We start from the raw sequence: 18,739 nt of genomic DNA, 5'->3' as shown, positions 1-18,739 counted from the left end.
AGGGAGCCCAGGCCCTGGAAAACGGCACCGTGCTTGCTAAAGTCGAAGGGCAACCCAAAAGAGGAAGCCCTTCAACAAGACGGACAGAGGCACAGTGGACAGAGGCACAGTGACAACGTGAGGATGGTACAGAGCCAGACAGAGTCTCCTTCTGCTGTACACAGGGGCATTGTGAATCAGAACCAATTTAATAGCACACAAGAATAATTTTCAGAAGAAATTCACCAGGCCTTTCTTCCTGGTTGATCTTTATCTGGAAGTTCTGCTAAAAATCTGTCCACGATAAGTGATCTGGCTGGGATTTGAAATACCAATGGCATAGCCCCCAGCACCTTAGCAACACACATGCTAACATATGGTGACAAGCTCACACACAGGTGGGAGAGCCTCTAGTTACCCACAGCCTATGGTGTCGGGCTCCACACTAAACTATGGGAACACCATGGTGAGCTCAACAAAGGCCTTCTCTCCTGCACCCCACATGGAGGGGCTGGCCCACAAGACAATAAGGACGTCACACCTGGGTACAGATCAGAGCTGGAAGCACAGGAATCCAGGACAGATAAACCCCTCAGGACCAATCATGAGAGTAGTGATACCAGGAGGGTAAGGGGACTGTGGCGGGAGAAAGGGGAACTGATCACAATGACAACAGAAAAGTGGGTGCAGGGAGACATTGGTCAGTGGAAGAAAATAATAAAACTGTCAGTGTAATTTACAGTACTTTACATTGGTCAGTGTAAAAAATAATAACAATTTATAAATTATCAAGGGTTCGTGGGGAAGGGAGGGAAAAATGAGGAGCTGATACCAAGGGCTCAAAATAGAAAGAAAATGTTTTGAAAGTGATGATGGCAACAAATGTACAAATGTGCTTGACACATGGATGGATGTATGGATTGTGATAGAGCTGTATGAGCCCCCAATAAAAAAAGAAACATAAATCATAATGGTGTCGCCCCCATCTAGTGGGTCCAGTCCAACCATATCATAGTAACAACTGCCTCCTTTTGAATTCCCTAATCCCACCTCAATTCCGAGCCATGATTTACCCATAATCCTCCGGTTTTAAGTTACCCTTATTCCCGGTCTTATACACAGAGGTGCAGCAAGTTGCTTGCAGTCTCATCAGTAGGAAAGGACATGCCAGTGTTTAATCCTGAATCTTGCCATTTTTTGTAGGAAAAAGGCGACACCGGAGGGACGGAGTTTCCAGGCTCTATTCTGTTCCAAAGTACCTGTGTGGCCACTGATCACACCACTCACCTCTCCCCGGGTTCCCCACCCCCACCGCACATGCTTGTGTGCTCCGCTCCCTCGAGGAGCACCCCTCGATGTGGATCGCGGGGACCGGAAACGGTGAGCGCCCCTGCAGAGGTGGTGCAGAAGGCACCGGGACTCGCTGTCTTGAGCATCCAGAGCGCACGGTCGCAGCGCCTGCCTATGCGTGGTCCTGAGAATCACATAAATCAGTGCGTGGCAGAGCCGGCAATCATTCCCGCGGGATTTCCACCGTGTCCTATGATCGACATGCTTCCCAACTGACTCAGCATTTAACCACGACAGTGCTTGAAAATGACTTACTGGGACACCCAGAGGCCTGGCACACGCAGAAATATTTGCTCAGAGTAAGAAAGAGATCTATCCATTTAGGTACTTAAAACTCTTCAAACCGTTAAATAGAAGGTGACCTGGTGGCATGGCAGGTTATGCAGTCAGCAGAAACAAGGTTGGCAGTTCAAAACCACCAGCTGCTCCATGGGGAAAAGATGAGGCTTTCCATTCCCCTAAAGAATTACAGTCTCAGAAACACCCCCAGGGGCAGTTCTACCCTGGCCTCCAGGGTCCCTGGGAGTCAGAACCAATGGCTGTGGGTTTTTAGCATAGTTAAGTGTCAGTAACAAATAGTCGCTGGCATGGTGAAAGCAAAGTGGGGGAAGACAGTAAATAATATATTCAAAGACAAATTTCCATACAAAGGCCCTTGTAACTCAATGACACACACACATACACATCCGTTAGACATTAAAGAAGAAAGGTCAAACGTTTGTTCATTGAACACTTCTGTGTTACCTCTGCTGCCCCTCCATATCCCAACGAATACCCCAATCGTGAACAGGGACCACCACAATATACCCACGGTGTTTATATTTTACAGCAAATCTCTGTCACGTGATTTTCAAGTGGAGAATTTACTTCTTGTTCTCAAGTAAGAATTGTTCCCCAACGCCCAAAAGCGTTTTGCTTTTAGCAGTGGAACTTTCTAAACCGGTTTATTGTGGTCTGTGTGAAATTTACCAAGCATATCCGTTTCCATTCAACACGTTTGGTTCCGGGACTTTAGTGACAGTCCCCTCCGTGTGGCAGAATTCTGCTCCCCCTGGGGTCCTTGCTTCCACACACTATCTCCCGAGACCCTCCCTACCTTCAGAGCTTTGCCCTGGCAGATGCAGGGTTGATTGCTCAGAGGTATGTGCCTTGTTCACGTCCCAGGCCTGTCTCCTGTTGGCTGAAAGTTGGTCTCTGGGTGTGGCTTCAGTTCCAGGCCTGGAGGGTGTCTAATGGCCATTGTCTCTTATCAAAGTCTGGTCTTCCTTATGATTTTAAATTTGTTCCACCTTTTTCTCTTCCTTTACGGAGGACTTCTATTGTGACCGCAGCTAGAGTGGTTGGCATGGTAGCCAGCCATCGCCATTGTGGCAGCGACATAATCTCCTGTCAATTTACAAAGGGGTGGAGTCTAGCCTGTCAATCAAGCCATAGCCAATGAAGCCTCCATGTGGGCCTGGCCTTCTTCTCAGGATTCTGGGAACTCCTGTCTTCCTCCCTGGAGGTGAGAGACTCGCTCTGCTTCATCTCCCTGCTGACAAGCCACATGGAGCTACACGGATGCAGCCAGAGCCCTGGAGCTGGAGAAGCCGCATGGAGAGGCCCTGCCAGAGCTGAGGTGCTTCCACCGCCACTGGATCCACAAGACTTTCCACCCACTGGCCTGTGATCTTCCTGCATTTAGTGTCATTGCATGTGTTGCGTGAGTCTGAAGAGGAACTTACAGATTGGTATCAGACATATGAGCTAATATCAGACATATGGACTTGATCTGGACTGGGCTGGGATGTTTTCTTGATTTATAATTACTCTTTGATATAAAGCTCTGTTTCATATACATGAGTGTCTGCGAATTTGTTCCTCTAGTCTGTCCACCCAGGCGAACACGCCCTTTCCTTCTTCGGGTCCCAGCCTGTGTCTTAGGGGGTCCAGCAGCCCCTTGGACTAATTGCTCCCTTGAGTCTTTCATTTTCTTCCGTCTTCTTTCCTCCAGGTGGGAAGAGACCAGTCGCTGTGTTTTAGATGCCCACCTACAAGGCCTTTTTTGGCTTCGGTTTGGTTTGGTTTTTGTCCTTCCCCTCCCACTCCTGTTCAACCTACATGTCTATCCACAAAGCTACTCCTAGACCACGACTCCTGCAGGATCATGTCTACAACTGCAGTTGCCTCTGTTGCCTTTCACGCACGCAAACCCCCAGCGGCTCCCCTCACGCACCTCTATTATGTGTTGCCGACCTCCCTCGAATTGTAGATGGCCATCCCTCCCCCTGCCGCCCCATGACTCGCAAGCATGCTGCCCTCACCAGTGACCAGCGGGCGGAAGGAGCAGACACCTCCTATCCAGCAAGCCAGCAACAAGAACTGTTGCCCTTTCCAGTTGTGTTTCATGACGTCTGCTGACTTCTGGCCACTGCAGTGCAAGCTATAGTCTCTCAAAACCAAGCCAAACTCACTGCTGTGGGGACTCCAACTCATAGAGACCCTGTTACATTTTGGGCAGTTACCACAAGGTCAGCAGTCTGAAACCACCAGCTGCTCCTTGGGAGAAAGAGGGGGCTTTTCACTCCGGTGAAGTGTTGCAAGCCGACAGGGACAGTTCTACTCTGTCCTATAGGTAGTGGGTATTTTGGGTTCACGTCAAAGATAGCTTATGTGATATGCTCACAAATAAAATGTCCTTGTAAGAAAATAATACTCCTAGGGAGTGTACCCGGAACCCCCGTGGTGCTTGGCTGCTAACAAATCAATAAATCAATGGGCAGAGGTGGGGGTGGGGGCACTGCGCCAGGAAAGACCTGGCCACCTGCTTCCGGAAGCATTAGAACCAGGAGAGTCCTCTGGGACAGTTCTACTCTGCTACACGAGGGAGGGGGGCGTGTGTGAGTTGGTTTTAAATAGCAGGGGGTGGGTCGTCTAAAAGTTCATGGGGAAATTTTCATGAGCTTCTTATTCCATTTTTCCACGCACGTTTTGAAGCCCCCTCTAACCAGAAAATACTTACTTTATTGCATTTGGCCGCTTTTTCGGAAGTCCCAGTAGGATGAAACACCGATGGGGTGAGAAATGGGAATGGGGACGACGAAGGAAGACGCAGAGAGGCTGCAGAACTCCGAGGGAATAAGCCCACACAGGAAAGCCGCTACCGAATCCCAGCGAGCACGGACTGGGGTGCCGGGGATTGGGAAGGGCTAACTTGTGCCAGGAGAGAAAACGCGTGCTACTTCCTGCCCCCCAGAATGACTTGTATAGCACATGGGACATCGTATAGGATAAATAGCGTCAGAATCGACTCCATGGCCAGGGGCTTTGGGTTTTTCACTTGTGTGCCTGTGCGTCACAAATGGTTAACTTTCTCGGCTGCTAATTATAAGGTTCAGCTGTGCCTCAAAAGAAAGGCCTGGCGATCTACTTCCCCCAAAATTAGCCATGGGAAGCCCTAAGGAGCACAGCCCTGCTGATGACGTGGGGCTGGAGTGCCCTCTGACAGCTCGTGGTTCCTGTACCACAGCTAGCAGTACCCTAACAGGCCACAGGGGCGCGATGTTGCTCCAGGAATCTGAACCTGTCCGTCTCGCGTTCCCACCCACTGGCCTTTCCACTTGCTTTGTTCCCAGACTCCCTTCTCTAGAGAATTTCAGGGCCTGTCAGCGCCGCGATGCCTTGTCTGTAACACCTTCTGGAATCTCCGTCCACCACTTTCCCATCACCAGCCCAATTTAATAAAATCTCTCTCGACTTGCTTTTCCTTACATTTTTAAAATGATGGTAGAATTTCTGCTCTCCAAATATATGAAAAGCAGCTAAACCACGTGTTTTGTTTTGATGAGAAGTATGCACTAGATTTTAGAAACTCAGATCGCGTGCACCTTACCCTGTCTGTGAGCTAGCAGCCATAGATCGAGGGCCCCGGTGAAATGGAGCTGCCAGGCCAGGCCGGGGCACCACCAAGACTGGGAATGCCATTAGCGACAAAGGTGACACTGATGAGGGGAGAGGGGGGCTGCCCCCACCTGAAGACGGTGGGGCTGAAACACTCCAGGAAGATATAGAGACAAACACCCCAACACCACACTTTCAAAAGGGTTTACATAGCAGATCCTCAGTTTCACAGTCAACATGCGTATGCAGTCCCCTCCGAGTACTTCCCAGCCCTCCGCTCCCCGGGTCGGTCCACCCCTTCTTCCCAACCCTCTAAACTTCACCCTTGGGGAGCCGCTGCCCTTTGGGTCCTACTAGTAGTGTAGTAGTTTCCTCCCAGAGAAGGAGAGTTCTCTCCTGGATCTCAAGAGTGACCAAGAGCCATCATCTTAAGGGACCCATCTGGGTTGGGTTTTGTTTTTTTTTGCGGGGTGGTGGTTAAATTATTATTATATACTTTTACTGGGGGCTCTTCCATCTAATCACAATCCATACATTCATCCCTTGTGTGGGACCCATCTGTTTTGACCCAACCAGAAAGCCTGGTCTCTTTAATGATTGTGAATCATGTCCCACATTTTTCTCCCACTCTATTCAAGGCCTTCCCATGTGATCATTTCCACAGTCGTTGGTGTGGTAGCAGAGCACCATCTAGCTCTTCTGGTCTCTGGCTGTGTGGAGACTGGTGTTTGCGTGGTAGCTATAAACCCGTTAACAGGTGTCTATTTTCATCACCTTTCCTTCCTCCAGATGGGACGCGACCAGTAGGCGCACCTGTGATGGCTGCTCACCAGTGCCACTCTCCACATAAGATGTTGAACACCATCTGCGTGAACTCTCATACCAGCTAACCTTAGGTTCCCCAAGACTTTGGCCCTGGTCCCCCAGGCCCAGCGACTCATTCCCTTGAGGACTCTGATGCTGTGTAAAAAACAAATATCACATTTTTAATTCACTTTATTTATTATAGCAAAGTTCGATGATGTGAAAGTGTACAGAAGAGTACAGTGACTCCAAATACCAAGTCAATGACTCTCTAAAACCGAGAGAGCATATATTCCAGAATGCTGGACTATCATCAGCCCTGTCCCCCAGGACTGTGAGACACCCTTACAGAGAAGCTGGTGGGCTGGCAAAGGTAGTGTCCAGTGCCGTGGTGCAGATTTCGGCTCACAGGCGACATTTGACCGAGTTGAACTACCCCAGAGGGTTCTCCAGGCTTTTATCTCTGGGGCCAGGGTGAATTTGAACCCCCAGCCTTGCAGTAGGCATCCAAGCACATAACCATTGCACCACCAGAGAAAGGGGGATTGTGTGAGGCCAGGCTCGGAAAAAGAGGGGCCCCCAGAGGGAGCCGGCAGTACTAGGAGAGGATGGGGAGCAAGGGTTTCTTAACTTCCCCATGCCCTACAAGTAGGATCCCAACTTCTTAAGTCACCGTTCCTGTCCAGGCTCATAGATTAGGACAGAGTAGAACTGCCCCTGTGCGTGTCTGACATTGCAATTTTAACAGGCACATAAAGTCTCAAGGCTTCGAGTCATCAGTGGTTTCAAACTGCTGACCTTGAGCTAACAGACCGCTGTGTGACCCACTACCCACGGAAGTGACGCAGCCCAAACCTCCCAAGGACTGAAGTAGATAGATCCTAGTGCCCGAAAGAACCCAAATTCTGGCTTCTAGGTGTCTTCCTCTTACCCACATTCTTTTCTTGGGTGGGGTTCGATGGACTCCTGGACCCCCAGAAAATGAAATGGACAGGCCTTCTTCTGGGGAGGGGATCCACTGCTCTCAGTCTCTCCTGGATCTCTGTGACAATCTCATGCCCCAACCCCAGCCGAACAATAAAGCTGCAAAATCCATCGTCATGATGTGGCTACCCTTATCTAGTCTGTCTCCCTCGTCATTTTTGGTCTTTTCATATTGTTTCTTCAGACCAGACTCCCTATGTTTCTTTTTTAAAAGTGCACCAAAACATTAAGGAAACTAGTGTAGTGGTTAGATTTTATGTCCACTTGCCTTCATCCTTGTGGGGGGCGCTGTCTGCCTCCAGGGCGGCCACTTGCCCTGGGAGCCATATTCCTACCAACCTTGGATCCCCAAGACCCGTAGCCACCAGCCTGAGATCCCCCTGCATCAACTCTTTACCTGTCTGTCTCTGGCCTTCAGCTCCAGGGTTTCAAAGAGGGCTCATCAGGCTAGCATTGGGCCAAGGACATGTGCTGAACTGGGTTGGAATGCTTCCTGGATATAAAATTACTTCTTGATATGAAGTTTTGTTTACACACATGTGAGTGTTGCTGGGGTTTTGTTTCTCTAGACAACCCAGCGGAGCACAGGCAGACACAGGATGATCCTATTCTTATTGTTGTGGCATGTCACAGGACCTTCCTGCACACATGGACTGCTTGCTAGACTTGAGATTTTGCATCCAAATGGCACCGCTGGAGGCTCAATCCTAAGCAAGGGCTTGGACGTTCGCCTCCACGTCTGAGAGCACCAATGTGCTCATTCTAAGTGGGGTAATGACAAGTCACCAACTGGGGCAGCCATGGCTTATAACCCATTACATGCCTGTTCACTGCAACACATGCAATCAACACAAACACGTGTAGTCATTCTAAAACAGACAAAGCCTTGCAGGGTTTTAACAGCAAACACCATTGGCCTGGTCAGTTCACTGGCCAAGGGCATCGAGTGCAAACACTCCATTTCAAAGGCCTTCAGTGGCTCCCCACCCCCACGCCCTCACCCCCTGCCACTGGGCCGGCTGCTTTCCACTTGCCCCACCTGGTCCGTATCTTCAAATACTGTGCTTGTTCTGATTACATACTATGGTTCAACAACCGTCATCAGCGTGTGGAACCTACAGGGGTGAATGCAATGCAATGTGCTGCTTACAGGAATGGCAGGTTTTTAGTCGATCAGCAGGTCTAGAAACCCCAGATGGAAGCCCAAGCTGGAACGGCGGTGACAGCAGCAGCCGGGCAAAACCCCTGCTATCGACAGTGCCGTGCTGGGTCCTCTCAGGGACTGGGGGTTCGGCCCCAGCCCTCACTTGCCCCCAGCCCCCCAACCCCAGCAATTGTTCCGTGGTCGCCCTGAGAGTTAAAGAGCCCAAGAAGGTTCCACTTGCAGCCAAGGTGCCCTGGGCACTCCTCCGGCTGGTGCAGGCATGCCCAGCTGGCAAAAGAAGCTACCATTCCAGGGGCCTTGGAAATGCCTGGGGAGAAATGGGATTAAGAGAGAATGGGATTATCCCACCAATTGAATGAACGCCCTCCTGCCTGAGAAAATCAATATAACGTGAGTGAGGGGCAGTTCTTAGGATGCCAATGCTGGATGGCCATGAGCCTTTGGCCCCTCAGAAGATCTTCAGTCTATAATCACGGTTGTGTCTATAATCAAGGTTGTAGGCCTCCTTTGGAGGGACAGGGACAAAGTTGCCAAAAACCAGAGCCTGTTACCAAATGGATTTGGCTGGCTCGTCACCCGCACATCTTAACCAAGTTCACCCAAGTACTAGTTTTATAACAATGCCATCTACCAGAGGGGAAAGAGAACGCAGCCCAGGGCAACAGGAACCCGTGACTTAACCCACCGCCAAGCAGCATTCATGCTTTTATCACCCAAGTCCACTTCCTGCTGGGTACTGAATTCACAACATCTCAAGCAGAACAAAAATCGAACTGTCATTCTGATAACCAACATGACTGGACTCTTAAGGGGCAAACTGCCACGTCCCTGCATTATTTAAGAGAAAGGATTCTTGATTGCACCGTTCAGTGAGATCAGGTATTCCTGCTGTGGAACTCTGAAAATGTCAACCTCGGGGTTACCGAGGAAGCTATCGCTGAGCACTCATCGATCTAACTTCAGAGGCATAGCCCCAAAGGACAATTCCGTTCATGACTACTCATTAGGCCTGTTGTGGATCATGTCTTCCTCCAAATCGTTGTTGCCAATCCTCACCTCTCTGCTGTGGCTCAGAACCCCAGTTGGGGCTGGGCAGTGGGACAGGATCAGGCGCCCAAGAACCCAAACTCAAACTCACTGCCACTGAGTCAATTCTGACTCACAGTGAGGGACCCCCTAGGGCAGAGAGCTGTCTCCATGGGTTTCAGAGGCTGTAACTCTTAATGGGGCTAGAAAAAAATCTCACCTTTTCCCCACAGAGCAGCTGGTCACCAGCTGGTACCAACTGCTGACCTTTCGGTTAATAGTGCAGGGCTCCTAGTGTAGGGTGTATCTTGAGTCAATCTCGTTAGAGATAGGAGAGTAAACAAACCAGCAGAGAGAGAGAGAGAGAGAGAGAGAGAGAGAGAGAGAGAGAGAGACCAGGACACATGGAGATCTCCAGCAACCCACACGCAGAAGCTGCAGAGACAAATGCCTTCCTCCAGAGCAGAGCAGAGACAGAGCGTGAGAGAGAGAGAACCCTTCCCCTGGAGTCAGCGCCCTGAATTTGGACTTCTACTCTCCAAACTAATAAATTCCTGTTGGTAAAGGCCACCACTTGTGGCATTTCTGTTTCAGCAGCACGAAATAACTAAGACAGGCCCATTCCTGTTAGGAAATATATATATATAAAGACATATATAAAGATATATATATATATCATGTTAAAATCCAGTGATTAGACCTAGGGGCACAGCTAACTTGAATGTATTCTAAATTCTGCTTTCTGAAGAAAGATGGCTGGCACTTATATTTCATCCAAGCTGTGGGCGACTCTTAAGAGTTATCTACTCAGATACTTTTTAAATATTAGACGATAGATAAAAAATGTTAGCAGTGCTTTGCCCAGGCAAGCAGTCGAAAACCAGGCAACTCTTTGTCTCCTTAGACTGATCTGCAGTGTCCACATTTCCTTGAGAGCTCTTGGTGCTTTCAGAGAGTCATGCCAGGCGTCCGGCTTAAAATGTGATGGAGACAGCAGGTGGGTTCCCACGGATGAGTTCTGATCCAGTGTAGAGTGATGCTTGGGCCGTTTTTACGAAGCCCTATTCCACATTTCCTTTCCAGCCCTCTCTGATTGGAACCAAGCTCGGGAAGAGCAATGCTCCTCATACCAAAAGCACTCCTCCTGGCAGGTGACTGAGCGGTGGCCTCCTGAGTCATGCTGTAGGGGAGGCACGGAAGCAGCTCCCTGTGTCGGGGCACTCACGCCCATGGCAAATTAAACATGCCCAGCAGCTCGCTGTATCCCCATTTCCTGTTGGAAGGGCAAGGTGGAAGCCAGGGAGGCTAAGGGGTCACCAGGCTCTGCCTTATAAGGGAGAACCAGCCCCTCCTGACTGTGGAGCACACACTCCTGTCACCAAGCAGGACTGCAGACAGAAATTTTACCTGACCCTCAAAACACTGCCCCCACTCTCCCTTCCACTCCACCCCCGCCCAGATCTCTTCTGCCACAATGAACACAGCTGGGTTAAAAAATGTCCCCCAAACCTCCCCCATGGGGGCATTTTTATACAGAATTGGAATCAAAAGCGACAGTGGTCTGATACTTCCCTTTTGAACAAAGTCTGGTCTCCCAGGAAATGAATCTTTCTATTCTAGTCCACGAACCCCCCCGTCCAGGGTTCACTGGGGTGTATCAGAGGTTATACAATATTTCCTCAAAATATCATTTTTTAAATATATATATATTAACGATGATAAGACTGCATGGTCACTCATCAATAGCCAACTCTCCCCCCTGAGAGGTCGCCCATTTACTTGCACTTTCACTGCCTGCTAGATGATTAGCAAGAGGCTATCAATTAACCTTCACATGAATTTAAATAAGATACACCCTCCACGGGAGCTGCAGGAAGGTTTGTATAGCGGTCCTCTACGACCACGTGGAAACCCAAGCCAATGATTGTGTGCTGTGGTCCCTTCCTTACTGGGCTTTTAGCATTGGCTCCTGTCGATAGAAATCCCTGGACATGCCCAAAACGGAGACTGCCAAACCCGGAGATGCTTAAGGACAGGTGAAATCGCTCAAGTTCTTCTGTCGGGACCTACCCCACAACGGACTGTCTTAAAACAGGCGGCCCGGGCTCACACAGGTGTCCCTGAGGCCGATCATGCCCACCGCAAGCCTTTCCGACAGCTCGGGATCTTCCACGGAGCCCAGTGGAGAGGAGGTGAGTTGCAGCCAGTGTCAGTTCAAGCTAGAAAAACTCAGAAGGCAACAGATTTTTTGTTTGCCCTGCTGTGGAAACACAACCCAAGTCCACCGGTCCGTGTGGGAAAAGTGCTGCCTCCATGGAAGGAAGCCAGCAGTCCAGACACCGTGAGACCGCGACGCACGTTGGCCAGTGAGGCTGTGCCGCCAGCTGGTTCCCACAGTACATATGACAGAAGGACGAGGCGAGGTTCTTGAAGCTAATTTCCAGAAGAGCATCAGATAGACTGGAGGCTTCAAGTGAGAAAACGTCTCAAAAAAACAAAGCCAAACCTTCAGGCCTGCTCCAAGTGTTGAGCCAGAAACGCTGCCATGCTTGGCAGGGGCCTTTGGGCCGGCTCGCTGAGTGCCAGCTGACTGCAGGGCTGGGGGGAGGGGAGGGCCCGGGAAGCTGGCCCTCGGGATATTTTAGGGTGCAGAGCGGGGAGTCGGGTGGGGAACGGGCGATCTCAACAGTTTAAAATTGTGCTCATCTTCCAGAATGGCTGAGAGTGGATCGTCGTCGTTGGCACAGAGGGACTTGCTCCATCGTCGCTCCCTCTGAAGTCACGTCTCCAACTCTCAGCAGAGGTAGTTAGGGTGCACAAAGGCAGGGGAAAACCCCGGGTGAGTTGAGAAGCACAGATTTTTTAAAAAACACATTGTGTGTCCGATTTGCTTGGTTTCCTTGAAGGGCCGGTGGCCCACACGAACTTCTCTCGCGAACTGCAGCAGAGTCGGCCTGTCTGGTTTGTTGGAGGTTTTGTCTGTTAACAGCAGAGTCTCGCGGTTGAGGGCCTGCCAAGGTCAGAGTCAGGTGGGGGTTGAGGGCCTGCCAAGGGCAGGGTCCAGTAAGGGAGGGGCGAGCTCCAGGAAGCCCGGGATGGCCAGTGGCGCCGGGGCACCCCCAGCATGGGAAACAAATGAGGGCCCCCCACCCCCAAGAGAGGAGACAATGACTTCTGCCCCCCACGGCGGAGTCCAGCCGCCCAGACACGCAAGCTAGAGCGCGAACAAGCGAATTTTAAAATGAAACAGTCTCTCCACCCCCTGGGAGAGCCCTCTGGGGGCCGTCCCGCACAAGCTAGGCCCAGGGCGAGAGGGGAAGGAAGGCAGGGGCACAGACCGCCCGGGCATCATGTGATCTTGACGGCCGATTTCTTGCTGGCGCACAGCAGGGACACGTAGGGGACGCCAATGAAGGCCCACTTCTCACTGGGCCAGAACTTGATGACGGGGCCTTGCTCCGGGATCTCCGAGGCGGCATCGAAGTAGGCGAAGCACACGCAGCCCAGGTAGGAGGCCAGGCAGATGAGGATGTGCCTACGACATGAGCCCAGAGTGAGACGCTGACGTTAACGCGCACGCTCCCAGGCCCAGCTGGGTCCACCAGGCCTGCCCGTCTCCGGAAACCCACCGCCCCAGCCCTCGTAGCTATAATGACCACCCAGGGACTTCGTAGAAGTAGGAAGGGATCAAGAGGCCAACTCTGCCCAGAATGGCCGCAAGTCCATGCGTCGTGAGCAGCTCTGGATGAGGCTTAGAAAGAGTGATCTAAAACACTCCTCCTTGATCCCAGGACTCACTGCCAAGGAGTCGATTCCAACACAACAACCCCATAGGACAGAACTACTCCCTTGAGTTTTGGAGGTTGAAATCCTTTGGGGGAGGAGAAGACAGGCTCATCTTTCTCACAAGAAAATGCCTTCAGCCTCTCTTTCTATTGTTAATTTTTATATTTCTATGCTGTTTAAATTTGTTAGAAATAATCAATTTACACAGGAGTAGAGTTACCCTCTTGGAAACTCAAGCACTATCCTTTCCTAGAGAGTCGCTATCAGTCAGCATTGACTCGATGGCAGTGAAGTTTACACACACACACACACACACACACACGTATCAAAATCAGTCAGACTGCACACTTAATGCCTGTGCATGTTATGCTCTGTACATGACACCTCAACAAACACATAAAGAAATGTCCATAAATCCATGAATGTGAGTCAACTTGGAACCAAAGAACTGTCAACCGACGCCAAGAGATACTAGAAACTCCAGCTTAGGCTGCTTCATTAGATTCTGAGTTTTGCAAATAGTTCTCGAAGTCCTCAAGTCTTAAATGTAGAGCCGGCTGGGTCCCGTAGTAGATATAGACAAGACCCTACAGGTATGCGGGAAGGTAGATGGAGGTGTTCAATCTGCTTGACTGTCACGGTGTAATCCGAGTATTGCAATGGATGGCGTTCTAATTCCCTATCATTGAACCCTGCGGCCGAGTTCATAGAAGTAGGTGGGTGATACTGGGTTACTGGATGATCCTCTTTCCTTCTCTGGGCTTCTGTCCCTACCTGTAAGAGGTATGGGTGTAACTGTCCCCAGATGGCCTGTGAGGCCCTGTGCTTTCACCACAGGCCCAGAGACATAGTCCTCCGCTAGAATACCCCTGTCCCCACACCACACTCCACCACACACACACACACACACACACACACACACACACACACACACACACACCCTGGAGATAGGCTCTCGCTAGTCTAGCTCAGGTGACAGATTGGGTTTTCAAGCTCCTGGACGCTTTAATAATAGAGCTAGAGATAAGAGACCACCGCCTTTCAGCATGCACAGTGACAACATTTTGGCTAAGCCTGCTCTCTGATGCCAATTCTGCTTTTTACAATCCTTCCCCCACTGCTCCAGAAACGTCTGACCGTGCAGGTGAGGAGAGAAGCTCACGTGGGCGCTGCCCTGTCCCCATGGCACCCCTGGGCACCTGGCAGTGTGTGCAGACCCCTGCCTCGCAGCCAGGTCCACGTCCACAGGGCCACTCACCACACGCAGTGCAGGTAGGGGAAGTGGAAGGAGGACAGCAGCTCGCAGAAGGCGCGGTCGCTGATCCAGCAGAAGAGGGCGAGTGTCCACCAGAGGCCGGAGAAGAGGCCTAACTTAAACACACGCACGTTGTCACACCTGCACGAGATACAGAGGACACGTCAGTCCGGGCTCCCGTCCACCACTGGCCACTTCTGCTCGGGTCTCCGGCACTACGTCCTTCTTCCCAGCACATACCAGGCTCTCAGCATTTGCTGAGTGAACGGGATGAGTGGGTCCGGAATACACTGGGACACAACATTTTCCAGAAATAAATCCTGGATGGTCAGAGGCAGTTTTCCTTCCTTGTCCCTGAGTTGCCTATAAAGTGACTGATTTCCATCTTATTGGCGGGTGCAGTGGGTTAAGCATTGGACTGCTGGGTGGAAGGTTGTCAGTTCAAACCCATAAGACGCTCAGCAGGAGAAAGAGCGATGTCTTGGAAGCCCTGTGCGGCAGGTCAACCCTGTCCTGTAGGCTGTGGTGGGTTGGAATGGATTCAATGGCCATGGGGAGTGGGATGGGAGGGGAGATGCCTAACAGGCGGAGGGGGTGGGGGGGAGAGTGTGATTGAGGCCTTCTCAACCCATCCTCCAGGGCGCCTTCACCGCAAGGGATGGCTCCTCAGTCCTTCATGATCTTTCATAGGACACAGTCTGTAACTCCCCGCAAACTGACTAGGTGGGACCATGCAGACTGGGTGTACTTCTGCTTTTCCTAATGTGTCTGGGTAAGAGCTATGGGAAGATGCCCATAGGATTATATGATACAGTTGTGAGTGACTGTAAACAGGGCCCATTGTGATTGTAAAGAGTTGGAACTCTGGAAAAAAGGAAAATGAGGAGCTGATTCCAGGAACCCAAGCAGAACGCGAACTTTGAGAAGGATGAGGGCAACGAATGTATAAGTGTGCTTTACACAATTGATGTATACATGGATTGTGATAAGAGTTGTATGAACCCCAATAAAATGATTTTTACAAAAGAGAGTTGGAACTCTGAACGTGGGCATAAATCAGAGTTGCCGTCCTGCAGGGTATAAAACAAGCCATCTTGGAAGCAGCGGGGAATCGCACTACCAGCAAGAAAGAAGAGCAAGGAACGGAGCATGTCCTTTGATTCCAGTACACTGCACAGCCTGATTTGGGAGGCAGAGCCACACGTGACACTGAAGAAGTCGTGGCAGCAGAGGCAGCAGCAGGAGCACAGGGCAGTGGGCTTCCAAGCCCACAGAGAGAGAAAGCTGCCTTCAGGCAGGAGGCTCGCTTGTGCAGTGGGTTGCCTCCAGGAACTTACTCAGGGAGGCTGTTTGCTGACCCATAGAACTAGAGCTGAGTGCCTTCTGTCAGAGTCTTATGGCAGAGTAGCGTACCCTTTGGGTCTTTATTGGCAGCACTTAAAGGACCTTTATAACATTGTCCACGCAGGACAGAGGCCAAGGGGCCCAGTGGCTGAGAGGTCAAGGACCACCAGAGAAAGGCCTGCCTGCCTCTTTCTGCAAGTGATAGACGTGTTCACGTGTAACAAAGGGATAAGGACGGGAAGAGGCTGACCTGACTGAAGAACTGTGTCATGAGCATTTCGGATGCTGAACAGTAAGTTGTTAACTTCCCTAATAAACTTTGTGGTTTCAAGTACCGTCTGGGAGTTCTGTGTGGCCACTGCAATGAGTCATCAAACCCAGCAGAGAAGTAGAGAATGCGTTGGCAGAGATGCCTGGTATAAAATTGGTTGGAGGGCGGAGGCATGTGTAACACTGCCTCACAGGACTCAGCCCTGGACTGATGTTCAGTTAGATCAGTGGTTCTCAACTTTCCTAATTCCTCGACCCTTTAATATACGGTTCCTTATGTTGTAATGAGCTTCAACCAGAACATTATTTTTGTTGCTACTTCATAACTATCATTTTGCTACTGTTATGAATCGGACAACCCTGTGAAAGGGTCGTTTGACCCCCACAGGTTCAGAACCGCTGCGTTAGATGCTCCACCCACCCTTGTGAAGCCAGCAGAGGCAGCCACCACCTGAGGCATGGTTCCACACAGACACCTATGTAACCTGCAGAGTGTGAATATGCAGGAGTTGTGTGGTTTGTAAAAAAAAAAAAAAAAAGCATGATGCACATAAACACATTCTTTGCCTAAAATACATTACTCCACCATCTGTTTTTCTTCCAGAAAGGGCTTGCCATATTTTTCTAGGACCAACATCAGCCTGTGTCTGTAACGGCCTCTTTCTTGCTCTGTCCTTAAGGCTAAATATACCAACTGGAGAAAAGTTGATTTTTTTTGGGGGGGGGTCTGGCTCGCACCCCAACCCAGGACCATCCTGCAGAGGGTTTCCAAGGCTGTACCTCTCTAAGGAGCAGGCGGCCTCGTCTTCCTCCCACAAAGTGGCTGGTGGGTTTGGCCCGCGGACCCTGTCATCAGCAGTCTAGTGCTTACCCAGCCAAACCACCAGGCTCCTAGCTCTAGAACAGCAGGTGGACATAGCCCTCTCCCCTGTGCCCCACCTTCAGTGCAGACAAGGCAGAGAGCTGGAAAGAAGAGTTTATCTCCTCAAAGGAGAGAGCGGAGTCAGAACTCTGAGGACGCGCAGCCCATGAAAGCGTGTTGTCGATTACAATACTCCACGTCGGTGACCAGGAGAAAGCCGCGTCTTGGAAATGCACCGCTGACGGGGCCACCAGGAGAAAGGAATGTTTCCAAAGAGAAGAAGACGGGGGCACTTGGGCTTGGTGCTTCTTGAAGTATCTCCAAGAGGACCCAAGTCAAATGTTTCTGGATTTCAGCTCTGAGTTCACAGCCTCCCCAAGGGACATGCTCACACGCACGCCCCACCCCGATAGACTGCAAGTGAGAAACTGAGCCTCAGAGAATGTATCTGTCATAATCCAAAGTATTGGATTTGTGACTAAGGTTTCATCATTTTCCCTGCCTCCTTCGTGTGTGTGTGTGTGTGTGTGTGTGTGTGTGTGTGTGTGCCATACCTCTTTAAAGCCAGTTGCTCTCCGGTCCAATCGGCTTGGGTCAGACTAGAACTATGCTTCCTTGGATTATCAATGGCTTTGGGATTTTGGAAGCAAACCGCCAGCCCATCTTCCAGGTGCCTCTGGGTAAACTCCAAGCTCCCCTGCTTCCCTTAGCAGCAGAGAATGCTAACCCACGGGGCTCCATGGCCTCTCTAAGACATGATGTCTCCTTATTCTCGGCATAGGAACAAACCTATTCTCTTTCCTACAGAAGTAACTTTGAGCAGCGTAGCTTGAGTGCTCGGCAGACTCTTGAGTTGTTCTTGCTGGGCTAGCTCTCCCATCGCCTGGAGCATGGCACCCACACTACCCACTAGCTGCTCCCCAGCTTCCGAAAATGAGATCAGGCACATTTTGGACTTCAAATCTGACTCCCACCCAACAGTCAGGAGCTAACTGCCTGTGAAGGGAGAAACTTCTCTCCAACAGCTCAAGGAGCCCGGGGCGGCGGGGGAAGGGGCAGGCAGGAAGAGGGGCACCCACCTCTTTAGCTCTGCAATGAGCAGAGCCGTACAAGGCACCCCCAGTGTCATCAGAGAGATGTTGTTGATGGCGGGCTTAACAAACGCCAGGCACGTAGTCACCGCAGACAGGACACAGACCACGGCTTTGAACCTGCCCCTGAATGGGAGGAAGCAAAATCAAATCAATTAGCAAAGGAGTGTTTTTTCCTTCGTTTGTTTGTTGAATGTTCTTGGGCTGAACGGAAGTGGCACAAAGTGCCAAGGGCCTCAAACACAAAAACATTCCTACCCTGCACCCAGTCTTCCAGTTGCAGGATTTTCTCCTCAGCAGATAAGCAGAGATTTGCAAAATCAATCTAGCAACAACTAGTTACACATGCTTTATTATTTTTTTGATAAGTGCAAAATTAGAACCAACCCAAGTCCTTGAAGGTGAGGTATGGGTAATTTTCCCCTTTAGGGTTCCTTTCCTGTATTTTCAGGTGTCTGACAGCCAGTGTTGGCACATGAGTTCTGTAGATATTTTTGGCCACAGCTGTTTAACTCTGCCTGGTTACCACAGGCAATATAGAGAGGGACAAGGGTGGCAAAGGTACCAATGAAACATAGCTGCAAAAACAGGCAGCATGGCCCCTTGGGGCCATAGAGTGTAGTTTGACAACTCTTTCATTACTGGGTAAACCTCGACAACTTTTAAAACAAATTAAAAAGGCCATTTAAAACACTGCCTAAAATATATAAGCGAAAGCCCACAATGTCCTAGATGGTTAGCATCTAAAACTGAAAGTCCCAAGAACTCATCCCGCAAAGACCTACCCCTACACTTACTTACTTGACCACTCTGTATACTAGAAGATATGTGGACAAGCAGTCACCATGACAAATCTTAGCGTAGTAGGGGATCCTGCCCTGGCTGCCTCAGGGGAGGGAGGTGGTTTGATAGAAGGGACAGAAGTGGCCGCGACGTGATCCTGC

General features: G+C 50.5%; 1 protein-coding gene across 1 annotated transcript in view; it reads right to left on the bottom strand.

Annotated features, from left to right (window-relative positions):
* Nucleotides 1-6,212: 6,212 nt before the first annotated feature.
* Nucleotides 6,213-18,739, bottom strand: part of ACER2 (alkaline ceramidase 2) — a 36,522-nt gene continuing 23,995 nt past the window's right edge. The window contains exons 4-6 of the mRNA XM_075559982.1: nucleotides 17,784-17,921; nucleotides 14,232-14,369; nucleotides 6,213-12,722 (exon numbers count right to left, since the gene is read on the bottom strand). Of these exons, the coding sequence (XP_075416097.1) occupies nucleotides 12,536-12,722; nucleotides 14,232-14,369; nucleotides 17,784-17,921 (463 nt within the window). The 3' untranslated portion in view covers nucleotides 6,213-12,535. The remainder of the gene's footprint in view (nucleotides 12,723-14,231; nucleotides 14,370-17,783; nucleotides 17,922-18,739) is intronic.

This window comes from Tenrec ecaudatus, chromosome 10 (assembly GCF_050624435.1).
Source record: "Tenrec ecaudatus isolate mTenEca1 chromosome 10, mTenEca1.hap1, whole genome shotgun sequence".
Classification (NCBI taxonomy): Eukaryota; Metazoa; Chordata; class Mammalia; order Afrosoricida; family Tenrecidae; genus Tenrec; species Tenrec ecaudatus.
Note: the sequence above shows the minus strand (reverse complement) of the source record. Positions and strands in the feature narration are given on the sequence as shown.